Below are 22,920 nucleotides of genomic sequence, written 5' to 3'. Positions count from 1 at the left end.
ACTGTGTTACACATATACGTGCAACACAGCGCGGCGGCACAATAAGATGGCAGGCGTAAATGCGACGCGGACCAGAAGTGGATCAGTCACGGGATGCCCTCAATGTGCGTGGCGTTGTCGAGAGTGTACCAGGCCTGGTTTTTGGTGACCGGTTCGCCGCTGAAGAACATCGTGCCCAAGCTATTCATGGATGCGACGATGACGAGCACAGCGGTGCACTTGAGAAAGACGCCGTAGGCGACCTGCGAAGGGATTTGTGCACCCGGTTCAAGGCATTCGAGAACCGCATATATGCAGAGGCCGTGACTGCTTCTGCTGCAGGGTCACACACTCTAAACAAGAATACGCCTGTATGGGAGTAAAAAGGGAGCAAGCTGTCTTCTAGCACCCTTCCTTTTGGGGGCAGGGCATGCTGCCCAAGTTTAGGAGTAGATTTCGATCCCTAAACAGACGGAATGCTTACTCTTGGCAACAGAGGTATATTCCACCTGCAAAACAGAGCAAACTGATGCAGTTAGCTATGGGAGGGGGCTTGTAGAAGCGGCACCGAACGTCTTGAAGTTATCAAATAGAGGGGGTTGAAACTCGGTTAAAATCTTCGCCATTTTCAGAACTTCGCATGCTTTTAATAGGGAATTTGTTTCCACTGCCAACCGCAAGTATTCCGTAAGGGAGTGGGTTAGAGGCAGCTTACTCCCTTTTCATTCCTTTCGTGTTTAGATCCTACCGGTTTCGGCTCAAAACGAGAGGGTCTATAGTCGGACACATTAACTCAAGACCGAAGCGGCGAATGCCCTTCAAAGGGTGCCCTAGTAGGCCGATTGTCAACGTCTTGGTTAATCTTGCATCTGCATGACACCGCAGGGGCTGCAAGGTACAAGTTGACTAACCACGGATTAACAGTGACGTCATGACAATTCATTGATTGTTACCATTGGTTGGAAGGCCTCCTTTGAGGAGCATACGCCGGCCGCTTCATTCTTGGGTTGTATCTCCCCATAGAAGAACACAATGCTAGGCTTGTCGGCACACATACCTGTGAAGTTGTTTCTCAACGCGACGTAGAGAGACAGGGAGTAGAGCTATACTCCAGCTGTCAGCATGCTGTGCTGAGAACAACTTGACATAAGACCACAGGTTTCACATCCAGAAAAATCGTGTTACTTTCATCCTAATGTACGGATGCTGAATGCAAAAGATTGCAGCATATCCCCGTAAATTCAGCATCAGGATGCTTTTATATAGCCATGTATAGTTTGCACCTTTCCGTGTTCTTTGGCACGGCGTCAAAACTGACTTCGCATCGCATCCTCTCCTCCACTGGAGGGCAGCCCCAAACCACTGCGCAATTGAAGTAACGTCACGCGCGCCACTTTGGCGGGCAGCACGCGGCCTTCAGCAGTTGGTCAGGTTTTCAAGAGAATCCCCCAAGCTTTCCTTTGTAGCCGTACGGTTAAGCTTGGCTAGATACCAATGAGTAATTTGCTCGCTTATTACAAATTCATTCCATTCTGGGGGATTCCCCTAAACATTTCACCAACATTGTTCCAACTTCGTGTTACTGATCAATCCGCTCTCGCCCTAGCTAGCCGTCCCAGCTAGCCGGTTTCGAACCTCAGGCCAAAACGAATTTTTCTTTAACTACGAAGTTTCTGTGAAAGCTGTATACCTTTCCTTTGTAGCCGTATGGCTGCGCTTGGGTGGATGCCATTATGCTTTAGCTGTGTACGTAAAAACGGCTCCCAATGTGGTTTGTGTACATACACCTATACTAAATTCTTTACCTCTAACTTCAACCACTTAAGGGGTGTAGCCGGATTGATATGAAGCCCCTTCTCACCATCTTGACGCACTTGATGTTCAGGTACTCGCGGATAATGAGCAGCGGCAGCGAGACTGGGAGCATCACGTTGATGGAGGCCGCCAGGCTGACAGGAACCACGTAGAAGGCAGCGGAACAATTCGTCGCCACCGCCTGCGTGCGCAGAGACATCGCGTTTAACGACCCGATCAATATTCACGGCTACAATTTTGACCATCAAGACTTCTTTTTGGGCTAGTTGGTACGTTCTGAACATAAGAAAAATAGCAGCGCTGAAGCATCCAGCCACAGAAGAAGTAAGAATTCAGGACACAAGCGCTGTCCTGTTGTTTCTTCTTCTGAGGTTGCATGTTTTAGCGCTGCTATTTTTCTTAAATTTTGACCACGTAGAAAGAGCTGCTAGATTTGTTCACTGGGTTAATACAACTCTCACATCTCGAATCAGTGTCACCGTGTATACGAGAGCGTAACGATGTGGCGTTTTGAATTCGGGGCAACAAACTCCTCAGTATGACAACGGCTGTCGCTGCATCTTTCTTATGACCCAGGTCTTGTAGTAAGGCTCGCAGCACAGCAGGACGGTTAAGCCAGGATCATTTAACAGCAGCGATCTGTGTTGGCAACTGAGTGCACACTTCATCAAAGTCTTCAGGGCATGTGAACTGCTTTTCAGCCGTACTAACGAACATGACAGCCATCAAGATCTGTAAAGTGAGAGCAACCTCCTTCACCTTTCGAGACCTTTTGGTTCTTAGGGCTTTCGTAAGTGCATCACTATACGGCTAACGAGCAAAGCCTGTGCCCTGGACGCTTTTGATAAACGGCGCGAATGAGGATGCCTGACGTTTGATGGAAACTACAGCGCGATTTCCTGAATACAAAGAACCCATCTAGAGAGCGAAGTTCTCATCCGTCTATGCACTAAAAAATCTCCTAAAATAATTTAGCTGAAATTAAACATTAAGCCAAAGTTTCGTGAAGGTCCATCGGTCGGCTGAATAGCAACCGGCTTCAGACCACGCGTCATCCTCCTGGGCCTTGCGAGCTCAGCAGTCTGTTGAACACCGAATATTTAGACGACCGGATTTTCTGCTTAAAAGTTCTATTGACTCGTTTCATTGCACATTTATTTTATGACATAGAGACATAGCTTTTGTGCGAACTGATACCATTGAGAATCTCAGCGGAGTGCTTCAGGGCACACCTGAAGGTAAAAGCAGACGTGTCCTCATATTGTCAGCAACGAGGCTCATTTGTACACGAAGTGTTCATGTCCAGAATGCATTTTAGAAGCTTCGCAGGAAAACGTCGTCAAAGACGCGAAAGAAACAGGCATAATAAGGCACAGCACGTACAGAAAGTCTGCTAGTGTTCACTGAGGGTCTGCACCACCAAATGTGCTACATATTTCGCAGTCCAGGTATCGGAACTCTTATCTTATTGCCCCAAGGACGGATAGCCGACATTCGTCAATAGCTGAAGTGCCAAAAAAGGAGAATAAAGAAGACAGGCTCAGGGATTGTTTTGTCACCTGTCTTCGTTGTATCGTATTTAAGCACTCCAGTATTCATTACGCGATGCCCGGACTATCCCGACGACGTGTTGTTATAGAATGCACTCCTCACCGCCAACACCATCATAACCACCACTGATCCATATACTACCAACTACGTGTTGTCGACGTCTTTTTTTACGTCGTTTTTTTTTTTTTTTCACTCCACAGAGCAGTATTCGCATTGTTGCAGCACCGTTTTAAAATTTCCCAGCACGTCTAATAGGAAGACAGTTTCAAGATGCGCACGTTGAGAATGTCACGTGACAACGGACACGGGTGGCAATGAGAGGCGAAATGCCCGCCTCCCCAATCAAGTGCGCGATGAGTCGATAGATTATTTAAAGGACCCACCGAGTGCTTGTAGTAGCATTTGCCGGCAGAGGGCGGCACATGAAGGCACGTTCGGAAAAGTGGGGACAACTGTCACCACCCTGAAATAAACGGGACGCTTATAACGTGCCCTGCCTTTCTCTTCTTTGCCCCTGCCTTTACTTCTCCCTACTCTGTTTTGCCACGCCTTGTCCAGACCTTCCCTGCCCTGCCGTGCCCTGCCCAGCCCTGCCCAGCCCTGCCCAACCCTGCATTGCTTGCCCTGCCTTGCCTTGTTCTGCCAGCCTACTTGCCCGTCCTCCACGGTTCTTAGAATTCGTTCTACAAAGACGCACCTACGCTTGTCTGCGTTAACTATTGGACAAGCTCACCACGCGGACGACCACGGGAGCAAGCATCTCGCCGAGGGTGTCGCCGACGACCATCTCGGACAGCAGGGCAGCCAGGCTTGCGAGGATGAACTGGTTCGCCTTGATGGAACGCCGCGTCCAGAAGTGGTCGTCCAACTGGTTCAGGAATGACTGAATCAGGCTGTATTTCTGTCCAGAGAAAAAAAAAAAAACAGTCTGAACTTGGACAAGCTTCGGGCCGTGAACATGCAACAAATAAAGGGAATTTCGTTAGCTCGATCCAATGGTTTATTCGAAATGACGGTTTGGCACCATCAACGTCGTCAATTAAGAAGGCTTCCGTGATTAGAAGTCCGCAATTTGAACAACTATTCAGTCCCATTAAGTTTAAAGGTTGATTTTATGTTGACCTGATGCATTTCACCAGTGAGCTGACAGTGTAGATGCGAATTAAAAACACTGAGGAGAACTGCATCCAATTATTGTTTCAGTAAAAAAAAAAAGACTCATTCTGGCAATGCTGACGTTTGTCCGGTTGAAAAGACGCATTTGTAACCGAGAAAGTTGGATTTAAAAATTTTCTCGAAAGTGGATTCAAATTCGTCACGTCCTTGCATAAACAGGACAGGTTTCAACCTTTTTGAAGTAAATGACGCTGCAGCGCAGCCTCTTGGATCCGCACAAAAATGGATGTCGGCGCACGCATTTTACTGCCGATATTGGCCGGTGACGACGATACATGCATTTCATTCTTTCCCTTTCTACACTACAAGCAGAAAAGAGTAAAAAGGGAGTAATCTTTTTTTACTGCTACATAGGGTTTTCGTGTTTAGAGTGTAGCTTATAAATGCTTCGCTTTCGGTGACAGTTGCCTGTTTGTGATTAAGACGCGGTACCCTATCGATACAAGCGAATTGATCGATACAACCGAACTTATGCACATCTGTGCGTTTGCTAGCACAGGTGTGCATCGTTGTCTTTAGGATAATGGCATCCGGTCAGCACAGTGTTCCTGATTGCAACGCCCATTTCGTAACTGCAGACATATGTTTGAATTCCTCCTGTACAGTATTGCTGCTGGCAAACCTGGACCTAATTTTGAGACGTCATTAACGCGCGCAGTGACTAGCGTTGGGTCGGAAGCGTTCCTCTGTTATGACGTGTAACTCGTGCAGAGCCTCCGGTTTGTTATACCTCGACGACCTTGGTGAGGGCCATGACGCAGCCCAGCATGATGATCACGTTCCAGGGCAGCCGGGCGCAGATGGTGTTCCAGGAGAGCATGCGGTTCGACCAGCACTGGCGACAGGTCAGGCCCGGCACCATGCTCATCACGACCACGGACAGGCCAAACAGGGGACCCTCCAGGTAGCTGCGTGCATGCCCCATCTGCCCGTTTTATATACCGTCTGCTCTCCAACTCCAACTTAGCTGCTTTGCAAGAATTTTTTATGCTACTGAGAGGCATGGTGGGGGGACAAGAAAAAAGCAAGAGTCAATTTTTTCTGTGGCTGGAAGTGAAAGTTCATGGCTATTTCATGCTTTTTAGAAGCAAGCATCTACAAGTGACACAAGCATGAAAAATCATTATAATCGAAGTACACTGCGTATACAAACGCATCTACATAAGCTTTTCAGCCACGCCGGGTAGGTGACGCCGAACCTCCTCATCGTGACATCCTATAAATCAGAGCTCTTTGACAAAGAAAAGTTGCGAATCTCCTCGTGGAACTATTGTCTCAAAATGTGACACTCTGATTAGGTCAAAATTGGGAAAATAGAGGACTGCCACACCATCCACGGCAAATGTTGCGGTGCGCCGCAAATAACTTACTGCACAGTTCAAATAGGTATCGCCCCCATTCTCTTAACTATGGAGAGTGTCCACTGGTCTTGTCCTGTTTTTGTTCTTTTATTTGTCAGTATAGTTGAAGAACCCTGAATTAAATGGCCTGAAAGGACAGCGTTCCGAACGCATGAGAACGATAGGCCCAGTCGTCCCAGGCCCAGTCGTCTCAGTATACGGAGTTTTACGGTTTGAATTCCGACTCGGTGAGCAATACAAGTTTTTTTTATTAGTTTATTTGAAGATCAGAGACTGACCACGTTGGCTGAGACCCTCGATACTCTGTGAGACCGCCTCTAGACAGAGATAGCGATGCGGTTGCATGGAGACTGTGGAGACATCATCCGATGACAGCTGACCGCGTATGTGCGCGATTATGTGAGGGAAGCCCAAACTGCGAGAACTGCCAGATCATGTGGCGCACTAGAACTGCGAGGTCTTGGCTGAAATGTAGATTAACGTGCCTGCAGGTTGATATGAAGATTCGCAGTCTGTTTACATGTGTAATGTGTCTGTCAGAAGGATATTCTGGAAGAGCGAACCTAACTTAACCAGGAGAGACTAGGGCTGCGTGCCGCTCTAAAGATTGCGTGCCTGTGATCGAAGGTTCGGTTTCTAAATTACGTTGCTGCGTTCCAGTTTTCTCTTGCCGTCATAACTGAAAAGTTAGCGACAACACTGACACAAGATCTCGTTCTGAAAACACCACATCTTCAAGCTTTTATGGTCTGTGAATGTGTGCAGCTTAGCATCGCTGATGAATTGCGTCAATGCCTTAATGGCACACACTAAATAAATACGCTTGATGCGTCTCCGTCAATAAAAGAGGCCTGTGGCGTGGGGGTTGAATTACAGAGCAGTACGTCCGCTCCAGAGGAGCGATTGCGGTGAGGACTACTCTATATGGCTCTTCAGTGCATAACATTTCGCAACGAATGGTATAGATCGAGGCTATAAGGAGGTGAAGTAGATAAAGGAAATGTCGTTAAAAATTCACTGAGTCTACTTTTTGCACCGTGAGTACGGCGCCCACAGCCGCTACGGGTACTAACGGCGCCACCGACGCTTCGGAACATAACTCATGCCAGCGTTATAATCGACTGTAATCGACTGTAACCACGACTATAACCGGCATCTGCGGTAACCAGCCAGTGCCACCGGAAAAAGCTTTCGACCAATCTCTGTTTACAGGCTGTGTGGCAGATTCATAGCCCGTCATCTCATGTCCATCATTCTGGAACATAAATTTTGAATACTAAAAAATTTAAAGTTCCTGTTATTGAAATATCGAAGGTAATGGCCCGTTCTTCCAACGCGTAGCAAGATCTTTGTTTTAAAGGTTTTCCATCGCTCGCATGGGGAAGTTAAGACTGCCATGGAAAACCAGTAGGGAACGCTTTTGACGATCACAAAGACGTCAATAGCAAAAATTGCGAGCCTGTTGACGGAAGTCCTGCGAATATATTGATTTTTATAGTTAAATCTTGCAATATATCTAAAAATTGTGTTCATGAACTCCTTCCAGTTAAAAGCTTTTCATCCAGAACTGTTGGGTATGACGTTTGCTCAAAGCTCGCAACTCGCCTTTCAGGATGTCCGATGGTGTACGCCCCGTACGTGAACGGGACTCCGATCAGCCAGTAGATGAGCAGCGTTTCTCGAACCCTGGAAGGTAAGGGAAAATATACTGAGTTTAAAACAGCGACAGCAGTGGGAAACAGCGCGCATAGGGTGAGGCAGCAGGGCAGCTCACGTTTGTCGCTTCATGGTGCGCAGGCGTGCCCTAGCACAGTTGGACATATCTTCGTGCGTCTGCTCTTCGATCTCTTCGTCGCTGCACGTGAGTGAAAAAAGAGAAAGAAACAAGCGAGGAAAGGCTGATAACCCTTACAAAATTTTAGACAGTCCATAAACTGCAAATAGACTTCTGCCTAAAAGTCTATAGACTCTCTATAGACAAATCCCAGAGAACAGTCTATAGCGATACAAATGCTATAGCCAATCTATAGATTTATAACCATACACTTTTCATAGACTTTTGTCTATAGACTGTGAATAGAAAAAAGTAATATCTATAGGAAGGCAATAGAGTTTAAAAGATGTCTATAGACTGTCTATAGACCGTTTTTATAAGAGAAGGGAGGGTTCGAAGAATTTAAGGAGCTCGAAAGTTGCTTTCTAGGCGTTTTCCTCTCGGCGAACATATTTTATAACCGTGAAAATTCGCGTTAAGCTCAGCCACCACGTAACATAATATGCAATGAGTACATTCGGTACGTTAACCATTTGATGTCCAGCGTTTCTCAGAAGCAACAGCTGAAACATTTTTTTTCTCGTGTATTATGGCAGAGTTCAGTTTTCTGTTGCCACCTGTTGCCACACAAGATTCTTTGAACTTTCCTAACATAAAAAAATAACGTACGGTTGCTCTTACTTTTTGTCAAAAAGACGCACTGAATAAGGCCGGTTGGCCTGCCATCGCACTTACAAAAGTGAGCGACGGGTGACTGCTAGCACGACAGTATGACATTGTGCAGCGACAATTAAAAATCTATTTAAATCATCTCAGAAGTAAACAAAGAGCCTCAATAATGTATCTACATAGCCTAGCGATGGCTTGTGAACCTGCGATTAAGGAGAACAACTTAAAACTCGTCAGGAGAAACTCCTCACAGTGCAATTGCAAATAGAGCTAATTTTTTCCCGACAGTGTGTAAATTATTGCCTAAATTGTCAGCTACTTAAACAAGGTAACATTTTGGGGGTCAAAGGGCTGAAGCACTAGTGAAGATTTCTTATAAACTGATCGAGAAACACGAAAAGGTAGTGGTCAAGCGCCTTGCAGCTGTTAACCCCCCTGAGCTATGCCACGCTAGCACGGGTATTTATGGTAGGAGACCGCGAAGTCATGGCAGTAGGTCGACCACATTGGTTGCAATGGGCGTCTGCCACCACGTTCTTGAGTTGTATCCCAGTGTAGTCTCGTGGCTATAACTTAAGCATAATTTTTGTTGCCAATTTTTTACACACTGTTCGAGAATCGCGATAAACACGAAACACGGACGTCATTAACAAACACTTTTTTTTTTGTTGTCGCCGAAATGCTAAAAACTATGCTTTCTTTTTTGTTGCACTGGAAAACTGTTAAAACCTTTGTTGCTCCTGACACAGCATTTATACATTATTTGAATGATTGTAAACATTGTCCTGTGTTGGTATTTCGTTTCTTTCGTTGGTCGCATATCACGTGATGTATGCTTCAGTCAATCGCTACTTTTATGGATCAGACTTTTATGCTTGCAAAAGTTTACACATTTTACAATTATTAGTTACTGGCGCCCGGGTACGCTGTTTTGTGCACTTATTGCGTGGGCCCAAACTGTCAACTTGCTAAGGGCCCAGGTATGCTTTTGTCACTCGCTTTTGTATACATATTCCAAGTAAATAAATTTAATTGAATTGAATCTCATGGAAAGTAAAATGATCGGTCTAACGTTAAGAGACCGCAAGCGGGCGGAGTCGGTGAGGGAATAAACGCGGGTTAATGACATCCTGATCGAAATCAAGAGGAAGAATTGGGCTTGGGCAGGGCATGTAATGCGAAGGCAAGATAACCGCTGGTCCTTAAGGGTAACGGAGTGGACTCCAAGAGGAGACAAGCGTAGCAGGGGGCGGCAGAAAGTTAGGTGGGCGGATGAGATTAAGAAGTTTGCGGGGATATGGTGGCCGCAACTGACAAAGGACAGGGTTAATTGTAGAGACATGGGAGAGGCCTTTGCCCTGCAGTGGGCATAGTCATGTTGATGATGATGATGAATCTCATGACTGTGAACGCATGGAGAAATGAGCTCCGCATTTGCGCCCTTGTATGGATTATGAAACACTGGTCGAAGTCGGGAGCGATTTTTGTATATTGGCAAGCCCTGGCCGATGTCGTCACTGTGCCTCACCAGCTGACCAGGTGTGAGCAGTAGACGTATACCCAGATGATGAAGCAGCACGCAAGGGACGCAGGAAACGCCACCGTCAACCAGATCCACCAGTTCACCGGGCACTTGCCTGTGGTGCTGCGCGCACGAACCAAAGACGATGACGTCAACACATTAGCACAAAATTTAAGAGAAGCATTGTCAAGTTGCGGCTGAGTCCCCATCTGCTCGAGAATATTGCCACGTGGCGTAAAAGGCTCCATAGTACTCTGCGGCGATTCCGTTGCCGCCGTGACACTTTAAATACTTCACATGCCCAGGACAATAGCCGCTGCAAAACTTTGGAGAGTGGTAGCACACCTACAACACCATCGCTGCGCGTGCATTGGCAATACGGGATATTCAAAATTCCGCAAGTGCGCTTTCCCGCATAACAATGTTGCCCAAGACAAGATGGCTGATCATGTGTTTCCAGCTGAAACAAATCAAGGAGGACTAGTTTTTTGTTTGATTCCTCCAAAATACGTTTCTTACATTCTATCCACGCCCTTAGCGCCTGCCCTGTAGCCCTCGCAGTTTTATATATATATATATATATATATATATATATATATATATATATATATATATATATATATATATAGAGAGAGAGAGAGAGAGAGAGAGAGAGAAGTCGGTCATCTTGTCTTTGACAACATACTTATGTGGGAAAGTACACTTGCGGAATTTTGAATATCCCCTACTGTTCCGTTCATAATTGAAGTGCTTTCATGAGCTTTGAAGCCTTCTAAAATCTACGCTGGCAGAAAAATACCGCTGCAAAAACGCACCTTATAAGTTGTCATGAGTGCGTGCACATTCATTCTATCTCTTCTAAGATCATGACGCATATAGTTACAGGAGGCATAAGTATTCGCAGCACGGGAATGAATCCTATGCACATTATAGTTCCGCCCTAGCGGGCAATGCACGCACCAGCCGAGGCTGAGGAGCACCGCGTGGCGCGTGGGCACCGTGGTGAAGCTCATCATGTTCCCGAAGATGGCGGTGTAGGCGGTGCCCGCGATGAGCGCAGGCCGCACCATCATCATCAGCCTGCGTACACGGAGGCAGAAAGTGATGCGGACGCAGCAACATCGCTTGCGTACGTACAAAGGCTTTATTTCGTAAAATCCGAGCGCGGACGTAAGGTATGATGGCGTACGATGCATATAGGCACATGAGATAAGGGGTGAACCTAGAAGCAGAGACGACCTGCGCACACTGACCACGTTAGGCACGGGAATGTTCCCATCCTAAGTAAAATCTACCCCACACAGTACAAGAGCGAGTGCCCGTGGTGTGGAGACAAACCAACGCTATACCATACCATATGGGCTTGCCAGAAAATAGACAAGCTACCCATAATTGAAAACCCGAGTGCGGAACAGTGGGAGAGGATGCTATCCAGCGACATCCTGAAAGTCCAACAAGGACTAGTAAGGCGTGTACGCAAGGCAGCTACCCTAAGCGGAGCCCTGGACTAGGGGAACCGACCCTTGCGATAAGATGGAAGACTCCATCTGAAGCCGCAAAAAAAAAAAAGAAATATTGTAAAATAGAGCAAATAAACGTTTTCCACCACCACCACTGACCACGTTAACCAAATAAGCACGACTAGTCATCATGGTAGGGACAAAAAAGTCACCGCAGAATGATATCGAGCACAGCTTCGAAGAGGGAAAAAATGAGCTGGGAATTGCTGTCGAGCAACTTTATGAGGATGATTACAACGGCAGGCTCAAGGACAAAAGTATTTCCATATTAAATCCTTGCAGATATGCACGACGTACCCCTAAAGACAGCTCATGGAATTCTGAAGCGTCGCAGGCCGCCCTCGGAGTATTACACGGCGACCGTCAGTAGCAAGCATGACAGCGCACAGAAAACACAAGCTAACTGCTCCGACCCCCGTTGACTCAGCAGTCTCATCATCATCAGATGACGAGCAGCAGCTTTCCTCATAAGGCATAAATGAAAGTGTCATCACTGCTATCTACATGGCGCCGTGCATTCTTAAAACAATATAGCTAAACATTTGGGTGCTATATCTGTTTTCTTCTATGTATAGGACCAAACACAACAGAGGAAAACAAGAACAGTAGGCTAAACAAGTGCAACTGAATTTTGAAAAGAAAAATTTCGTATACGATTCCTTGCCCTTGGTGACTCGCAATAGGAATTCCAGGTGCGCACCCAACGCCGTGTTTTACGTCATTGCTAAAATGCACGACGGGCTTAGTGCAAATACTTGAAGCTTCCGACGGCAGACAGCGCTAACTTAATCTTGACGTTCACGTTAAGGCGTTAATGTTTACGATATTTCAGGCTAAAATAGCAGCATTCCATATGGGTAGCGGGAAGATGCGTAGCAACAACCATGAATAGGACGTGATTATCGCCTCATTTCCCGGAAGGGCATTACGAGGGAAATAAAACAGGCACCAGAAAGACGACGAAAAGCTAAGTCGTCCTGTTTTGTGTGTTCTCTTGAGCTCGCCACGTCACAGTGGCGTACGCTTACTTTCTTGTTAGCAGCCCTCTCGCGCTATTATTCCGCAAATTAACTCTCTATCTTATCCAACAGATGCAAATACAGTGAACTCGCGTTAATCCGTATTCGCTTAACTCGAACAGCCGGTTTATTCAGACTGGATGTTTGGTACAATCAACATCAAGGGCATTAAAAAAAATTGTAGAGCTAAGCTTACCGGCTTAACGCATTACTCAGCGAAAGCTGGTTGGCATTAGCGGCGTTTCCGGCAGGTAATGTTGGTCTGGCGGATGCAAGCAATGAGGACGGTAGCGCTGATACTGAGATAGAGACCTGGCTTTGCTTTTGTTTCGCGCACGTTTAGTTACTTAGCTTCGCTCCTCTGTTTCAAGCATATTTAGTTGCCTCGCTTTTGCTTGTTTGTTCCGAGCTACTTTAGGTACTTTGCCTCTTTTTCGAGACTAGTTTGGCTCCTGCGCTTCACTCCTTTATGAGCCTAAACGTCGTACGTACAATGTCGACATTGCATAACTCATTGATTTGCATTCACGCAACGCAACATCAAAGCTTTGTGGTGGCTGAAATGCGTGGCAATTACATCGCTTTCGGCTACCAACGACTTTGTTTCTGGTTCGGGCCCGAAACTGACCGCGGCGACTGCGTTCTGATGCACTGCTCGGCTCTGTTTGCAACCACGCACCCTGTGAACATATGTTAACACGCTCGCGGCGCATATTACTTACGCTCTCAGGCGTATGCACGATGAGACTTGCTCGTCACCGCTGTCGACTGAAACAAGCAACATAATCGCTCGTTACTGCCGGTAGTAACACAACACACTCCAATGCTCACAACATAACATCTCAATGATAATAAGAAAGAAACGCTGGAGAGGCCACTCAACGTAGTAGCCATGTTTACTACAATAATACGGAATTAACGACGTTCAGCGATTTTTGTGTTTCCGAGGTCATCGGCGAATACCTCAACAATGGCGTGGCTAACTGCAGGTGGCTCTTCAGAGATCGTATTGAGACCTTGAAGCCCATCAACAAGACTTAATGAGGCGCATCATCTTTCTTTAGCGACTTCCTATCGGATCGGACCAGCGTGCGTCAACAGATCACTAGAGAGATTTACCATACCGGAGACGTACTAACGGAGACGCATACCGGTTTACGTACGCCTATTGCGCATGCGCAGTGGTCCTACCCGGCCTCGCCCTTGCAACTGCGCGTGCGCAGCTCCCGTACGTAAAACCGCTATACGTCTCCGTTGTTTGTCTCCGGTATGCTAAATCTCTCTACAATATACCGCAGCAGACTGGACGTCGGAGACTGCCTTTCCAAGCGTCGCACAATAGCAAACGTCTATGGATGTATAGCGGAGGAGTTACAAAGTGCTCCAGCGCGTCCTCACGGAAGCTGGAAGGCATGTCGGCGACCGGATAGGGCTGCGAGGCGATGACGATGCGGCGCGTGCTGACGCCGTTCTCTGGACGAGCCATCATCCTGCGCCTGGCGGCGTCGCCCATGATGGGCCGATAGGGCGGGTGCAGAACGCCGCCCGCTATCGTCTCGCCGTCGTTGTCCATCGACGCCAGCGACCAGCGCCGCCCCGCACTCTCGCGGCGGCTGTGCGTACTAGGCAGGAGCGAGGTGGAACTCCGGCCCGCCTTGAGCACGCCGCGCACTTCGGGTCGCAGCTCCGCGGGCCGGGCAGCCTTGGTGTACAGCTGGCTCACCTCGGTGAATGTCTGCAGGTGCATACGCTGGAGGGCCTGCCCAAGGAAACAGCAACAGGGTTGGTGAACTGGGCACGCCCAAGATTCTTGGTGCCCAAGATTCTTGGACTCCAAGAATCTTGGGCACGCCCAGGGTTCTTGGAGTTTAGATTAAACTAAACTCACGACGTATAGACATAGTTGAACAATTTAAATGCCTTGGAGTAGTTTTCTCTTCCAGCATGTCTTGGGAACACCACACGGACCATATTGTCACGAAACTGGCTCAAATAACCGGAGTCATAAGTCGGCTCAGATACGTCATTCCAAGAACAGTAAAGTTACTCCTCTATAATTCACTTTTCTACTCCTATTTAAACTACTGCCATCTAGTGAGGGGCACAGCTACGGTTAGCTGTCTTCAGCGTATCTACATTTTTCAGAAAAAGTTCCTTCGTCATGTTTACAATGTCCCCTGGGACTCGCCAAGCAAAGATCTCTTTCTACAAAGTGGTCTGCTAAAAATACACAACTTGTATAAATATCGCTTGAGTGTCCGGTTTAAACTCGAAACACGTAGAAATGTAAACCACATACGTAAACTTGCCGAACTACATACCCGAGATGCAAGCTACACAACAAGGTATGCGGAGGCATGGATAGTCCCGACCCCACGGTTAAACTCGGGTAGAGAACGCCTGCAGTTCACTCTTCCGTCCCTGCTAAACGCGTATATATATAATAATTTTGACCTTTTCAGTTCGTCAAACAGGTCTTTGCGTGCTTTGTATGCTAGCATGTAGAATTTTTGTTTTGTGTGTGTTTTTTTTTCTTTCTCTTTTTTTTCTTTGCTGCCATTACCTGAGTCTACCCAATGTGAATATTGAGTCAGTATTGTATAATGTTCTTTCGCTTTCTCTTGTACCTGCTCATTATTGTATACTTGTTATCACGCTTTGCAACTGCCTTTTGTATTAAAAGCCTTGCTGTCAAGCTGCTGCCAAGCGAAAGGGGGCTGCGGCTTAGTCAAGCTGTCTCTCACAGCTTTTTCTGCGCCTCCGCTGTCTGTATCTTTACAAGGCAGAAATAAAGAATTTGAATTTGAATTTGAATACTGGAAGATTGTAAGGTACCGTCATGGAAATATTCCCGCGAATCTTTGTACTGTTTGTTTTATTCTCCAAAGCTGCCGCCACGCTACTTTGTTGCTTTGTTTGTGATGCAAGACGCGACCAGGTTTATCTCGATTGATCGCATCCAGGCGGAGCCGATTCTACGGGGTTCCAGACTGTTGTGGTAACTTTGCACGCCGTGTCTCGAAAGTTCGCTATCAGCTTTGAGCACAGCACCGCTCAGCTTTGAGCACCGCGACGGCTAGCAAATGGTAGGGAGAAATCTCAGTTGGTAGAGCGACTACTCCGGTGAAGCGGTGGTCCCGGGTCCGAACCCCGGACCAGGACGAATGTTTCTTTAACTACGAAGTTTCTGTGGAAGTTGTACAGCTTTCCTTTGTATCCGTATGGCAGTGCTTGGATGAATGCCATTGAGTAACTGCTCCCTTACTACCAATCTTCTCCACCTTGAGGGATAAGCATTTGGCCAACGAGGTATGGAGCTCACGACATCGTGTATCGCAGCCATGCATGACTAACATCGAAACTCTGGCGCTCTTCAACCGTATCCTTGCAACGCGCAACCCATGGAGGGAGGACCAACGCCCAAGGGGCGTCATACCTGCAGTAGATTCCGTCCATAAGATTGCGTCTGGAGCTCAGAGTCGTTCGCTGCGGCCTTGTCAGCAGCCGAAGCGGGCTCCTCGGGCGGCAACGCCTCGCCGAGGCGCAGAAGCCGGCAGCCCGAACCGCTCAACTGCGACGCCCATGCCGTGTAGCTGTCCACGCTCCGTTCGCCGCCCTGCGCGTTTGGCGCCGAGCTCGACAAGTCGGCGACGCCCGCCGGCGAAGACGACGAGGTCTGAGAGGACGGCATGAACGGCGATGTTGACGGTGACGCCGGTGTCGCCGACGTTGTCGACGGGCTGGAACTCTGCAGAAGTTCGGGCGAATCGTCGCCTGGTTCGAGCACTTCCTCGGCTTCTTTAACGCCCGTTCTTTTCGCGGCATGGATCGCAGGTTCCTCATCCGAAACTTTAGCTGCCGCCATCATTGCCGGCTCGCCCTTCGGTTTCTTCACCGCTTCACTCGGCGTCTTAATTGGCGGTTGTTCGTTCGGTTCCTTCTTACGGACGCTCGCGGTTTTATCAGCCGGTATCGTAGCCTTTGCAGGAGAAACCAAGGCTTTCGCTGACGTCATCATCGAGCTGCCTTTTCCGCGCTCCGTGGAAGGTATCGGCCCCGTGTCTTTGCCCTTCGCGCTGTTTTTCAGTATGGACGACGGCTGTTTCTTTTGCGATGCGAACGAATTTATCGTGCGCCCGGGAAGCCTGCAAGCCCATACCCCGGCGTCCGAGGTCCTGTCAAACGGGTCGAACGATGTCTTGCGCGGCCTTCGTACCTGCAGCCCCAAGTTTACCGAGGTGGAACGTTATCGTGCTATACACCATCGATAACGAAGTTTGTCCTCTTTTCTCCGAGGATAAGCGGTTCAGAAACAACGAGCATGACATGATTTGCAGGAAAACGCACTAAGAATCGTAGTAAATATATCGAGAGACACCTAGCAACAGTAAGTATAGATATGCGGCACTTATCCTAAATTAACAGGCCACTCCGCGTGTGACCGCAGTGGATGGCGATACCTGCCCTGAAGCTTCCTGGAGCACAAGAATCGCCGATAACATAGTGATAAGGAGAGTTTTCTCTCTCTGAAGTTAATGGAAAACATACATTGCAAGAGAAGTTCCACCTGAAGGCTCAGCAATGGTTGGGGTCGCTACCAAAGTAGCCAGGAATGTTTGCACTCAACGGGACGTCCAGCAACTAGGTGACCTCTTATGACTGGATAGTTATCTGCCTCGCACTGTGTATCATCCCGTGCGTGGGATGCTCTAAATATAGCCGTGAAGCCAGCACTTGTAAGAATAAAAAATAAAAGGGCGCAGCGGTATACCTGTCGCACCGCCTCCAAGGAGCGCTCCTTGTGCCACTCGGGGTGCATCTTGTACTGGCGCACGAGCGAACTGTTGCGAGACACCTCGCTGGGCATCGTCATGTCGCTGACCAGGGACACGCTGCGAGCTCGCTTGGCGGCGCCACCGGCGGCGATCTGCCGCTGCCAGCGCTGGCGCCGCACCTCCTCGATGAAGTTCTGCGACGAGCTGCTGGTGGGTGCGCGGATGCCGCTCCTCTGGTCGGCGGTGATGATCTCCTTCTGGACGGTGGTGATGAAGCGCTCGATGAGGACGGTGCTGAAGATCACGATGAACGAGCTGGGCAGGAAGAGGCTCAGCACGAGCACCATCAGCTGCATGGTCAGGAAGAGCGGCTGGATACGCAGCGCGTACCGCTGCAGCGCGTACAGGCACATCCTGGAGAACAGGGTCGTCTCGTCCCCCACGTTGGCGATGGCGAAGAGAAGCGATGCGGCCAGGACGCGAGGCTGCGCAGTCGGTAAGGAGGCGTGTCTGTTACGCCGCGCCAACCACAAAGAAACCAACTGGCTAGCCTAATGGTTTGAGCATAGCACGCAGTGGATGATGGGATTGAGTCCTGGTGCTTCCAGGCATTCGCCGGTTAAGTACAATACCTTTCCATCGGCCTTCTACACTGCTTCCCCTGTGGTGAAATTCTCGGCGAAAGTGTCTCTGGAGGGTTCGTGATTCGTTCCGCGCCAAACTTAAATCCGCGTCGTGCGGTAAATCAGTTATGTGTGAAAAGTATATTTTCGTTCCACCAGGGAGCAAAAAAGAAAACGATATGCGAGATCTGAAGCATGGCAATTGGAGGTCGAAACAGGGTTAACTCCATGGAAGCTTTATGGTTCCGCAGTGCATGAACAAAATAAAACGGCGATTTTCTATCCATGGACCGAGTAATGTCCACGGCACAAAACGAGTGATTTGCAATCAATTTTCCTGCGCTATCGGCGGCCGCACAATCTCATCGCATAAACATTGGGGACTCTGATAGACAAAAGTCACAGTACAGAATGAAAGAAAAGGTGACATAATTCCTGCTCCAGCATATAGCCATTACAGGCGTAAACCAATGAACAGGGGCGAAGAAAAGGAACTCCAAAATGCAATTTTAAAACAAACGCCAATTAGAAAAGAAAATATTCATTGTATGCGTTGAATGCAAGGACAAAGCCAGGTCAGGGAGGCGCGTACAAGATGTTGGCGGATGCGAAAAAGTGAATGTCAAGTGGCAGGTGTCATGCAAACAAGAAACGCGCTAAACCAGTTCACGAACAACCTCTGCGAACTGTATTAGTACTCCGCTCGTGCATTCGAATGTGTTGGTTGCGACTGCTCGACTTCGACAGGAATTCATGCAAAAATGGTATAAAATATTTATGTTGTTGTAAGCTTTGTGCTCCGCGGCGCAGTACCGCCCGTGCGAGAAGCAGTCGAGGCGAACGAATTGGAATTCTTGTAGACGGGCCGTGTTATAGCGGCGTCGCTTTTCAGAGAAATGAAAACGCAAGTCGGAAGAGGGCAATTTTCCCTCCAGTTTTGGGGGATGAAATAGAGTGCCAAGAGTAAGGAGTAATTTTAACTCGATAGTGTCAAGGGTTCCATTAAGCGGAGAACGTGACGTTGCTGGGGGTCGAGAAAATCCGGATTGGTCGACAGGGTTCTGACGTCACAACCGCAAGACCTCGAGATAGTAATTCACACTCTCCACAACAATCACACAGCACAATATTGATAACGTCAGTACACAATTCTGCATTGGTCTACAGGGTAGCCACGTCACTCCACCAAACATTACGCTGTGACTCTAAACAAGTTAAAGCAACTGCTCTAAAAAAAAAAAAAAACGATCGAGCCGGGACTCGAGAGCTGCCACGGTAGGTGGAGTCAACCAACCATTCAGCCAGTCCCGTGGCAGCTTGCCGCTCAGCCATCCGCGGTGTGATACATAGCGATCGGCGAAAGCAGAGTCCACGCGTATTTTTGTTTCAGTCGGCCTAATTTGCTGCTATGTAGCCTCTGACTGGATCTATTTATATTCACGTAAACCTAAAAAACAAAAGCGAAAGTGAAAGCGAAGCCGACACGCGATTGCCTGAAAGGCACTCCACGCGTTAGTTGACTCCTCTTACCGTCTGCGGTGAGTTCAAAAAAAGGCGAGAGCCGGGACGTTTAATCCGATTTAAATTATGGAAATCGGCCGCACAGGACAATAGTTCGAGGTTTATAAGAATGCTCGGAACACTATAGATCAAGTTCCTGCGGTAAAAGGACGAGTTCGGATTCCTCTTTAGTGCACATTTAAGAATTCTCCATATTTTACTGTCCCTCATAGCGTGAGTCTCTTTGGGACGTGAAACCCCTATAAACCAAATTTTATTTCTCGACGGACGTTATACTTATTGCGGGAACCTTAAGAGCACAAACCCAAACAAGGAGCGGTAGGAAGGTCTCGGCATGCTGATCAACGTTTTGACATGAGGACGTATTCGTCTTCGTCTTGCCCGGACGACAAGAGGGCTCGTCTTCTCCTCGCAACTCCAAGCAGTCCTCTGAACGCCGTGTCGACAAAAGAACTTGCCTTCGTTTGGCCCAGGTGAAAACAAGTCCCCTTGTCGAGACATCGGTCAGTCGAATGAGGCTTACTCCCGCCCCTTGGGTATGTTTTCCCTGCCAGCAATTACAACTTTCCTGCTCTCTACCTGCAGTGAATCTCGGTAACCTTTGTTGCATCGCCTGAAGCCACCAGGCCTCAGGAAACCAACGCGCAGGACAAAGCAAACAAGGTCTGGTATAGGGCCGTGGATGTGTATACTGACCCCGAGAAACTCGGCGGCCACTTCGTCGGCGGAGACGGCTCCGGCCAGTGGCAGGATGACGATGGGCAGCATGGCAGCGACTGCAGGCGGCAGCAGCCGCCCCGTGAGGCCCAGCACGGTCACCATGACGCAGTAGATGGAGATGCCCGCCTGCGTCCGGAGAGGGAGACACATCGTGCTTCCCTGTTGCCAACACACAGACACACACGGAGCTGCCTCGCTGGTCAACAAGCCAGATTATGAGGAATTCGCAGCTTATATAGCTTACTGTATATGCTCCCAGTGGATTTCAAGGTTATATTAGCTATGAAGCCATCAAAGTATTGCATTTTAAAATGAATGCAGCTATACGAGAAGCATGTTCAGAGCATCTGCGACAGGCGCGTGACCGTGTTGCTGACCTTTCGTGATATCGGGCTACGTTACGTGAAATCTGTCGTCGAAACATTTTGTCACTTGAACGACTGAAGAAGTGATACGTTTCTAAGATGACATGAGGCCGGCACGTATCAGGAGAGGCAAGGGATTTTGCTCCCCTTCGCTATCAAAAATCCTGTAGTGAAATAAATTGCCATGTAAAACCCCGCCGCACACAAAAAAAAAATATTCGCTCCCGCTGAATCTATTCGATGTTTCCTGCACAAAATACTGAAGCTGTACCCTCTCGTACACTGCACATGATGATGATAATTATGAGCTATCAAACTCAAGGAGTGCCCACTTGTAGTTTTCTGCATCATTTGGGCGCATCGCACGAGCCCATTAGTGAGCACCTGTCACCAGAGATTGTCGATGAGTTATTGTCAAAAGGAACTCGAAACACGCTCTTATCAGGCAGTCCGACCTGAACTACGTTACCATGGATGTCACACTTCCGAGAGCCAGCCATTACGTGTACATATGTACCTGTTGGCTCAGGCCTACTTGGTCAGTGTCATCTCGTAGCAGGTCAAGGTGAGAGTTGTAGTCACTTTTTAAGGAGTTCTGATATTTTTGCCTTAAATGCCTTCTTTACTTTCCAAAATATCGCGACTGCATGCCTGTGAATACGATATAGCTTTGATTAAAGGTATACGCCTTACATTGTCGCCGAATACGAAAGGCAGGAGGCAGACGGGCATCAGGAATTCGAGGAGTTCCGCGAACCTGCGCTCCTGCCTTCGGCTGTCGACATCCTGGGTTCTTGAGGATGTCTTTTTGGCGAGCTCACCTGCGTTTAAAAAGTGAACGAGACCGAAATTTGCACGTTAATTGCTCACGAAGACGATCACTAAATTAAGGAAGCAGATTTCCGAGAGTTCTGGCTGTACAGCGACAGGTGACTACCATAGCCCATAACCCAAAACAAACAGAAGCATCGCATATCATCGCCGTTGCGGTTCCGTCTGTGTGCCATGCTTTCTTGCGGTACAATGGGAGCATTGTCAGCTCACCGGCGAACGATGCGAAACCCAAGGCGCCGCACTATAGGCACTCTCCGTTACACTGTACAGGGGCTCGTCCGTGAAAGTATTCGCCGCTAACTTCAGTTAATCACTGGACACGGAGTCTTAATTGGCCTCTGCAGCTACAGTATCGATGGCTGACCTCGATTAGCGGGAAGCTACGCCAGAACTCCTTCGAGCACCGTCCATCTGAGTACTGGGATCAAAATGACCCTGTGGTCAAAATGTGCTGCTTGTGTCTAAACTTAAAGGTACTGCTGTTTGCCAAAGGTCACTGTAAGGCAAATCAGACTGGAAGGTCAGAGTTTGTCGTGTTGTCTGGGCACGTTATGATATACTGCTTTGAACACGAACCAATCACAATAGCACAACAAGCTCACCGGTAAAGCCTGCCTGAAGCATAAAAGAATACCTTTGCTTCAGCCTAGTTATGGTATGGTATGGTATGGTATGGTATGGTATGGTATGGTATGGTATGGTATGGTATGGTATGGTATGGTATGGTATGGTATGGTATGACATGACATGACATGACATGGTACGGCACGGTATGGCATGGTACGGTATGGCATGGTGTAGTATGGTATGGTATGGTGTGTAATGCCATGCCATAGAATATCATACCATGCCACGTCATGTCATGCCATACCACAAGGAATGGGATAACATGACATGGCTGGACATGGCATGGCATGGTATGCTATGCTGTGGTATGGTATGGTACAGTATGGTATTTGTGGTTTAACGTCCTGAAACTGCTCATGGTCCATAACACAAGTCGTAGTGGAAGGCTGAGGAACAATTCAGGATACCTATAGGATTCTTTAAAGTGTACTGACATCGCGCAGCGCAGGGGCGACTCCGCATTTCGTCTCCATCAAAATGCGGCCGCGACGACCGGGATTCGATCCCGCGACATTGGAATCGGTAGCCGAAAGTCATAGCCGCTAAGCCACCGCAGCGAGTAGGTATGAAAAAAGAAAAACTGAGGGCCGTACCAGCGTAGAAGTGCTCGCTGCTCTGCGGCTGCGTCTGGGGAGCGCCGGTGGTGGACATCGCCGACACTTTCGACCGGAGCGAGGTGCGAGAAGGGAGCAAAACACTGCCGCTGTTGCAAAAAAAGGCACAGAGACGGTCGTGGTGCACTCGCGAGATCAGAACAGAACAGCTGAGGCTCAGGAAGCCGCGTGAACGATATGTGCGCGCGATGTTGCCTCTTCTTCATCTGCTCGTGAGGTTTTCATACATATCCGTGCAGTGATTGGCTGTGGCAACACTGTATATATGCACAGATATTAATTACGAATTAGTTGAAAAAGACCACAGTGCGGTGCTCATATTGTAGTGAGCAATATTAGGGTCACTGGAAGATGTATAAGAAGTTGTTTGAAGGTGACATAGAATCAGGTGCAGAGGGAGACAAAACCGTGAAAAGGGACACCCGTATCTGTATTGTATCGCGTTCTCACGTCTA

At 48.2% G+C, this 22,920-nt stretch overlaps 1 protein-coding gene across 1 annotated transcript; it reads right to left on the bottom strand.

Moving 5' to 3' along the window:
- Positions 1-22,502, bottom strand: LOC149364597 (uncharacterized). The gene is made up of 14 exons (XM_089568719.1): positions 22,445-22,502; positions 21,084-21,211; positions 20,002-20,151; positions 17,158-17,646; positions 15,823-16,602; positions 13,785-14,145; positions 13,109-13,154; positions 10,808-10,927; positions 9,854-9,970; positions 7,657-7,737; positions 7,488-7,568; positions 5,252-5,429; positions 1,841-1,975; positions 1-242 (listed from the first exon to the last, which is right to left on the bottom strand). Exons 1-14 carry the CDS (start codon positions 22,500-22,502, stop codon positions 87-89), a joined length of 2,880 nt encoding a protein of 959 aa, XP_089424845.1. The 3' UTR covers positions 1-86.
- Positions 22,503-22,920: the final 418 nt, after the last annotated feature.

The sequence above is a fragment of the Amblyomma mixtum genome, chromosome 2, assembly GCF_055824585.1.
Source record: "Amblyomma mixtum isolate Tamu chromosome 2, ASM5582458v1, whole genome shotgun sequence".
Classification (NCBI taxonomy): domain Eukaryota; kingdom Metazoa; phylum Arthropoda; class Arachnida; order Ixodida; family Ixodidae; genus Amblyomma; species Amblyomma mixtum.
This window is presented reverse-complemented; position numbering and strand designations above follow the sequence as displayed.